This window comes from Dermacentor silvarum, chromosome 2 (genome assembly GCF_013339745.2).
Source record: "Dermacentor silvarum isolate Dsil-2018 chromosome 2, BIME_Dsil_1.4, whole genome shotgun sequence".
Taxonomy (NCBI): domain Eukaryota; kingdom Metazoa; phylum Arthropoda; class Arachnida; order Ixodida; family Ixodidae; genus Dermacentor; species Dermacentor silvarum.
In genome coordinates this window covers 58,553,838-58,562,733 of record NC_051155.1, presented here as the reverse complement: position 1 = coordinate 58,562,733, position 8,896 = coordinate 58,553,838, and the positions used below count along the sequence as shown (strand labels likewise).

The 8,896-nt window shown below is 47.4% G+C and overlaps 1 protein-coding gene across 1 annotated transcript in view; it reads left to right on the top strand.

Annotated features, from left to right (window-relative positions):
• Nucleotides 1-521: 521 nt before the first annotated feature.
• Nucleotides 522-8,896, top strand: part of LOC125943015 (uncharacterized) — a 333,439-nt gene continuing 325,064 nt past the window's right edge. Inside the window, exon 1 of the mRNA XM_049661352.1 lies at nt 522-2,611. Within this exon, the coding sequence (XP_049517309.1) occupies nt 826-1,764 (939 nt within the window). The 5' untranslated portion in view covers nt 522-825 and the 3' untranslated portion in view covers nt 1,765-2,611. The remainder of the gene's footprint in view (nt 2,612-8,896) is intronic.

The following is an 8,896-nucleotide window of genomic DNA, read 5'->3' as shown; positions in this document are numbered from 1 at the left end:
TGCCCTTGGTGAGAAGATGGGTCTTTCCGGAGCGGAACTACGGAAGTGGGTTAGCCAGAAGGAAAAAGAAGCTCTAGAAAGAGAGAGAGAAAGGCTAGCGGCCGAAAGGGCCAAAGAGGAAAGAGAAGCAAAGGAGCGACAGATAAAAGAGGAAAGAGAAGCAAAGGAGCGACAGATAAGAGAGGAAAGAGAAGCAAAGGAGCGACAGATAAGAGAAGAAAGAGAAGCTGAATTAGCTGAGAGAGAAAGACAGAGACAGCATGAGTTAGAACTCGAACGACTTCGATTGCAGCAGCGTACAGACGCTCCCGCCCAGGCAAGAGTCGATAGCACTGAAAGGGAAGAAACTAGCTTCCGTCTGAACCCAAGCAAACTGCTTGTGGCATTCGATGAAAGAAAAGATGATCTGGATGCTATTTGCATAGATTTGAGACAGTTGCTAAAAGCCAGAATTGGCCAGAGGATCAATGGGCCACTGCATTGAGTACGTGTTTGGGCGGTGAAGCACTTAGTGTGTACGGTAGGCTGACGCCAACCGATGCCTCTAATTATGGAAGGGTGAATGCTGCTTTACTGAAAAGATTTAGGTTCACCGTAGAAGGCTTCCGAGATAAGTTTAGGACTGGAAAGCCCGCCGATGGCGAGACTGCCACGCAATTTGCCGCGCGGCTCAGTCACTATTTTGATAGGTGGACCGAACTTTCAGAGACTGCACAGGAGTACGGTGCGCTTAGAGAGCTTCTGATCAAGGAGCAGTTCCTCATCAGTTGCCACCCGAGCCTGTCTCTCTATCTGAAAGAAAGGAAAGCTAAAACGCTTCAAGATATGTTGGAATTGGCAGACCAATTTTTGGAAGCACAGGGAGGCACCAATCTCTCCAAGATCAGAAAAGAGGAGCCAGGGGACGCAAAGAAACCGGCATCCGATGAAAGAAGAAACCCTCCGAAGCCTGTTCCGAGGTGTTATCTTTGTAACCGACTGGGCCATCATGCTCGCAGTTGTCGTACCAACTTTACACTCACCAATGAGGTTAAATGTTTTAAATGTGGGCGAATGGGGCACAAAGCCGATTCATGTCGCAACGGAGTGAAGGAAACTCCCCAAGCATCCTGTGTGTATGCCCCGCCAAAACATCAAGAAGACATAAACGACGGCTTTGTAGAACTTCGAGACGGAAAAAGAATTCCAGTCGTTAATGCGGTGATGACACAACGCCCAGAATTTCCCGATAAGGTAATGCCCGTACTTGCCGGAAAATTGGGAGACAAACAAATCACGGTGTTACGAGATTCCGGCACCAGCACAGTGATCGTGCGAAGGGACTTAGTACAAGACGAGGAGCTCACGGGCGAAACCACTTTAGTTTACCTAGTCGATGGTACGGCTAGGAAGCTTGCCGAAACCAAAATTGAGGTCGATACCCCCTATTACAGTGGGAAAGTCACTGCGCTTTGCATGGACCACCCACTGTACGACCTAATCATAGGAAACGTTGAGGGAGTTCGCGCCCCAGACGATCCGAAACCTTTGGAAGAAGAATTGAAGATCGAAACATCGACGATTGAAGAGCCACACGGAAAACCATCAACATCCGACGAGAACACCGCGGCAGCTGTCACCCGAACTCAAACAAAGGTTCAGAGAAAACCTTTCCAGCTCCTTTCCACGCCCAATTCCGAAAATAAACCGACCGGGACCCATGACCACGCAAAACACTACTATCGAAAAACCAAGGACAGGAAATTTAAATTTAAGAACCGTTAACGATTAGTGTGTGGTGCAAAGCGTTTTGATTGAGTGCACCGAGTGTTTGTTTATGTATTTGTTTGTGTTCTATAAATTACCCTGTCATAGTTTTGTATACTTGTTGCACATGTTGTATTTCAAATATTTGCCTTGTTACGCGAGATATGTATTTTTGTATAGTACAAGTGTAACTGTTACGTGAGAGATGTATCATTGTATAATATAAGTGTACTAGTTACACTAGCGATGTGTTATTGTGTAGTCCAAGCGTACTTGTGTGACTTGTGTTTGTACTCGATGTATCGCGAGTGATGTGTGAATTGTGGTGGACTGATTTATGGACTTACGGACTCGTGTGTAGTGGACTTTTGTGCGCGCTTCTTTTGTGTTTCTTTGAATATTATTGCATAATATTCTTAAAGTGGGGGGCAGTGTCACAAAAGAGCGCGTAATCAAAGCGCGCGCCGAGTGTCGCGCAAGCCAGCGAAAGAACACGCCGGTCCCGCGGCAACTTCAACAGAGGGGGAGAGCGCATACGCCTCAAGCAACCACGCTAACAACGGCGCCGAAACGTCTGGAACGAGGTTCGACGAAGCGACGTTAACCGGAGAGAGAGAGAGAACACACGCGCGCGCCGAGACTCCTTCTCACCCGGCGAGCCGAGAGAGATAACAACAGCGTGAGCGTGCGTGAACAGCATGAGTCATCATCACCCCCCCTCGAGAATGTTCCGAAAGCAGCGGTCGAAGGTACGAGAAAAGAGTAGAAGCTTCCCAAGCTTTGGCCGTGCTACGGAATCACAACTCCGATCGAATGTTCGAGAAGGACCGTCGACGGCTATATAAACGCCGTGCGAGCATTGTCAGTTAGGAATCCAGGAGTCCAGTGAGGAATTCAAGAGTTGAGTCCGCACCGTGAAGTGATGTAACGTGAAGACCAAGCGTCTGCGGAAGAAGGGGATTCCCCGGCAAGCTAGTCAACGAGTTCATCGAGCGTCTGCATTTCCGGAAGAAGTTCCTTCTTCGAGATTTGCTCCCAAGTTACGCCGAGATCGTCTGACTCCAAGACCAACCAGCACGGTGAATACGATTGGACACTTAGTGTTCCTATTTATTTTGTACTTTACGTGTTGGACTCTTGTGCTTGTCGTTATTTTCTGTGATTGTTAATACCCATCTGATTTGTATTGTGTTGTGTCTAGCCTAAGTGTGCAAGTTTGTGTGTAACTGCCTTGTGTGAAGAATATATTTTGTTGTGTTTTGACAACTCTGGGCTCTGACTCGGTCTTTGGACAGCAACCGGCGTTCGCTGGCGCACCAGAGGGCCCACTCTTAATTGTCCTTGCTTTCGTGGGATTATTTTCGGAAGCTGATAAGTCGGCTTTGGAATTTAGTCCGGCGTCTGCGCCTCGTTCACCGGGGTCTGTGACACACGTAAAACCCCTTAATTCAATTTGTTTCGTGCAACCGCATATGGTTGCTGTGTAAACTAATCAAACATAAAAATCTGTTCTTGTATAAATTGATGTGAACAATTAACCCCTTGAATTGTTCTGAAATAATTTTGCATGTTTATCTAGAGTTGATTCTGGTGGCAGTTGCCAGCCTTGCTCCTCGCTTTCTCTTTCATAGGTATATGTTTACAAATCAAATAATAATAATAATAATAATAATAATAATAATAATAATAATAATAATAATAATAAGCATCCTGCAGTTTAACTGACCAAAACCGTGTTCGCCTCTGGACTGCCCGTTTCCTTGAGACGTTGATATGAGATGAAATTGCTTCGATAATTACGCCTTTTCAAATCAGCACCTACAAATTTTCGCTAGCTCATCGGGTAGCGTGTCCAGGCCACAAAGAATGCGTATTGCTATGCATCCCCATAGTTATTTTGTACGCTGGCGCTTATACGTGTTGGGCTTAAACAGAACGATTCACCGGCGTTAACCAGCAGCACCTGAAACTCCAATGTTCCGATTTTCGCTTATCTACCATACGCGGTGGCCACATGTGCGCGGCATGTATCCAACATAACAGCCTCGTTCAAAGAGAGATTCAGTGCGGTAGAAACATTTGCATCGCAAGCTGCATTACCACGACTACCATTACCATTGCCATGCCTATCACATGAAACATTCATACGCTGAACGTTATCATGATGGCGCTAACAACCTCAACGACAACTGCCTGAAGTTTGCCGCGGCGCTTTACTGCAAACGTAGTACAAGCAACAGCTTCGCGTTCTCTTCACACTAAGAGCAGACCGATCCTCGCTAGGAAAGCAAAACTGTCTCGAGCGAAGCGTTGAGAATCAATCATTGCCGTCGCCACAGCTTTGCGATGCGGCGATTCGCAATCCATGTGACTCTTCGGCGCCATGTTTTGGTGGAAGGGAAAAACTTATGAAAGGAAATAGACTTGTCTTTCCATCTAGCTGATGAACACTGCAAAAGGCAGCGAAATTCCTCGGCCGTGTGGAGTTCCTTATTAGGCGGCGGCTCCATGGCATCGTTCTAGAAGCGCGCACCCGATCGCAACGGCTACGGACGGAGCGTTTGCTCCGACTAAACTAAAACTAAAAATCCAGAACTACTAGAGGGGCTTTAGCACCGACCTTAGTGCGAGGTTTCCATCGCTCGTCACTAGATGTCGCATAGATTACTGGAGTCACGAATGCTGTACGGCGACCGGTCATTTTTTTTTTTTCAGCACGCGCTTTTCCTCCATCAAATTTCGTTTATTGTTATCATTTTTGTTGTTTGAAAGCTCTCGTTCCTTAGTTTTAAAGCCTTGTTTAATTGGGCTGTTCGAAAATAGCAATACACCTTAATCAAAGAGAAAACTACCATTAAGATATTGCCTTTTAAGTTCGAATCCAATAGCAAATATTTTCTCATATTAAAGCAAAGTAAAATGAATGATCGCGTGATGTCAATTTCGCACAAAAAATATTGTAATCGCACCGACGATTATACGATACTCCATAATGCGAAATTTCCGCGCAGTTCCAAACGTGTTTTCATTTCGCGATATATTGAGGCAAAGTACGTATTTGAGAGAGACATGTATGCACGTACAGTTACGGACGAGAACGCTGTGAGTAGCGTGTCTGGCACGGACAATCTGTCTCGTGCGGCACATTGCAAACGGAGCGAAGTGTGGCGCGACTGCCTCGCTGGTCGGGAGATCGCGAGACGCAGCGCGTGGGAGACTCGTGGGCGCGATTCACAGCAGCCGCCGCAGACAGACCTGCGCTCATGCAGCACTTTGTTTCCATATATGGTATCGGTATAGGTGGACGTGCTCGCGGCATGTCCTTATCGATGGCGTCGTCGGGGAACAGACGACGGCGCGCTACTCTGGCGCCATCTCGTAGCAGTGGTCACCGCAGAGCAACTCTTGCGCGACACTACGCCTATCTTCTCAGGCTTTCGCCATACCCTCCTCCTCCTCCGCTTTCCGTGTCATTCTTCCGCTGCACTCTCCTCCTCGCGCTCTCTTCGCTATCGCCTTTTTTCACTCCCCCCGCTGTGCTCCACGCTCGCTCTTTCATCCTTCGTTGTGCTCTTACGCCGACGTTCAATGTGCTCTTGGCCCCGACGTTGATACGTGTAATGCAGTTCACAACTGGCTGTATGGGCAAATGAGTAGCTTGTGAGAAAAAAAAATGAGACGGAATTATACATGAGGTGCACTATGATAATGACCGTATGATGCAAATGTGCAGCAAGTCACCAGATGCGCGTAAAGTGTCGTGTTCGTTGATGAAGAGAAGTGTGATATCGCAGCACTGTACATTGTTTTAAAGGATGTAAGACATGGTGATGCTGTCCAAATAGCAGTTTCCTTGCGTAATTAAGTCATGAAAATTCATAGCTATACCTAAAAGCGACGCATCCTTGTTAATTGGATGGATGGATGGATGGAAAAAAACGTGGTTGATCCCTCTTATATAGGAATCGGTATAGAACACGAAAGTGAAACGTGTCTTCACAGAAGTAGTGTAATGTTTATTGCACATTGATATATAATGTCTATTGGTGTTTTGTGGCTAAAGCGCCCTTAGGCGTTGATGCACCCACGCTGACGCCTGGTGGCACGTCTCCTCCATCACGTCTACCAACTTCGATGACCATGAGCAACCGTCGTGCATATGGAAGCTGCACTACGCTGCACACGCTAGCACAACGCGAAAGACGAAGCACGTAACTGACACACTAATACAACGCGCAAGACAAAGCACGTAACTGAATCGTCACCGAGTCAAATCAGCGCGTACAGCGCGTCGTAATTGCAGCCTCCGCGATCAACTTCAGAAACATTTTCAGAGCTAATTGCGGAGGCCACGCTCCGCTGTGCTGAGTACGGTGAACGCCACCTGCTTCTTGATGCCAGCGTCCCTTCGAATGCTGGCACCGAGGCGTCGTAGTGCTGAGACCACCGAAGCGTTCACTGTCGGTGCGCGTTAGTGTCATAATGCAGTACTTCTCTTTTCTGCTCGTAGGCGGCGGCACCGCCCCGAGCAAGAGCGCGGGTACACGGAGGAGTGTTAGATATATAAGGCGCGTCTGTGTAGCTCTCTGCAAATGCGTTTGTGGCGCAATGGGTTAAACGCTCGGCGATCTATCGTCGCGGACCGAGAGGTCGTGAGTTCGATTTCCAAATTTTGCATGTTTGTGGAACTTTTTCTTCTGGTTTCTTTCTTTGTATTATGTTCTATGACGTATTTCCGTGACGGAAATACGTCAGTGAAGTCTTGGTGGACCCCGGCATAAAACACTTTCGTGTTAAAAATTATTATGGTCCATTGGGTCGCGCTAGTTTCCTAGCCCGAAGCGGGCTAGGGTTAGCTGTACCACGTGTGCGATAGAAAAACTGGCGCCTGTGCGGAGAAACTAGGGCTTTTCTGCAGCAGAACAATTCTTACCAGTAACTCACACTTGCATCAGTCTATTTCTCCGTAGACTCCAATAAATGTTGTGTATAATATTATTCGAATAGAAACGAATAATTCAACGTTTTCGAATAGTGATTTGTTTTCGAATATGGAAGGCAATAGGAGGCAGTAGGTCCCAACCCACACCCGATGTGTTCTTTGGTCCATATTGGACAGTCGCTGAAATCAGTAATAACAGGATTGGCTCGAATAGTGCAGTCTCGAATGGAATACGAATTCAATAGCAAAGATAATTCGGACCGGATTCGACAATTCAAACATTAGCTTATCAGAACAAGAAATTTCTAATGGCATGGACGTGATGTACTGTTGCCCAATAGACATGACACAAGACGAAGCGCTACGCTGACAGCTAAGGTTCATTTCAAGAAATAAAACATAGCCCTAAAAAGAGAGAGTCAGAAAACGACCCCCGAAGAACGTTCCGGTTCCCTCACTGTTCCCGCGAAAATTAACTTTTTTTTTCCATCGGTGTCTAGTTTGTTTCCGCTTCGACACTCTGGTGAGTACCCGCGCCACTTTCCCACACGGCGGCCTCCGCAGCCGACTGTGTTCTTATGTTCATCATGCATATTACGAAGTGCTCGCACCTCCTGTCACTTCTTGTGTTTGGATTTTATTCGCACATTGGTGTTATCCAGAAGCAACCAAAACTAGAGGCAAGCAAAAGTGCCCGACGGAGGCCTGGGCCCAGAAGTCGGCAAGCCTCAGAGCCTTGTCGTTGATCGATACCGCGAGAACGTTTTGCCTGGACCTGTGTCGAGAGTCGGGACCTGTATGGCCCCGCTGTACCAGACGAAAACATCGCTTCTCTCATTCCATCTACGTCCACATCGGGTTACCAGTAGCATGTTGCTCAATCACGATTCCTCTGTGAAGTGGAAATTTTGCTTCTGTTACAGAGCGCCCACCAAATGATCGGTCGCTTTGGTCGCAGCCGTTAACGTTTCACCCAGAACACCTGCGTTTACCGGAATACCGGGCAAGCTAAAACTCGCTATTGCCCGAGCAAGACCGGCAGGTTGTCATAATAGTCACTATGATGCTCTTCGCATGCTTTTTACTAAGCTGCAGACTGCGCCTTACAAGTACTGGAAGCCTTCAATGCATGTGCATACATGGTTTCAGTAGACACCACTGCGTGCAGTGGTGTCTACTGAACACCAAACGAAGATGCTTGCACGACAGCCGTGCGTGTCGCTGATAGATATACTTGCGCCTTCACGTGCGCGCAACTGTAGCGTTCTCTCTCCTTCTTTCTCTCTTTTCGTCTCCATATCCCCTGCCACCCAGTGCGGGATAGCAAACCGGACCTGCGTCTGCCTGGTTAACCCCCCTGTCTTTCCTCTGTTCTATGTCGTGTCACCTTTTGCTGCCGCGCTACGCATTAAGTCTATAGCGGACATTGCATGAACTAAGAGCGATCTCTCTCTCTCTCTCTCTTTTTACTTCAGTCGTCAACGTGTGGAAACATCGCTCTACTCTCATAGCTTCACGGAATCGGCGTTCAGCAGCGGAACGTCCTTCCATTGTGACAACCCTTTGTTCCTAGCACGTGGATTCCCTGGAGTCGTTCAGCAGGCCTGCGGTTGCAACGAACTGCGGTTGCAAGGCTTAGTGCTGCGCTTGAACTTTTCGGACGGTATTCCAACTGGTTTCAACTATTCGCGGGTACGAGTGAGGTGGGCGCGACATACATACGCGGATGCGGCAAAATTTATGGCACCCTTAAAAGCTTTAACACACCGTGTATGGCCCGTAATGACACCGCACAGGCGCCACTACGCTGCCCGTAAAGAACCATGCCAGTAAAATTACATCACTTTCAGGTTTGGGCACTGATATTGTTTTGCACTTTTCATATTTAATAGTCTGAGATGAATTAAGACAAAATGCATTGCGTTGTGAATGTTGTTTTATAACACTTGTTTCTGGAATGCCATTATCAAAATTCTGAATAATTTAGTCATCAACCTAAGACCTGGTATGAGCAAGTTTAGTGATTGAGTAGTGAAGCAATATAACCCGCATATATGACATGCATAAGCATATCGCATACATATCCCGAAAAATACGCGGAGCCCAAGGCGACGCCGCCGACGACGACGGCGAATCTTCGCTTGGAGTGTCCGCATAATTACAATCGCAATAACGCAATATTTCCTGGGTCTGGACACGAAGCCTGGA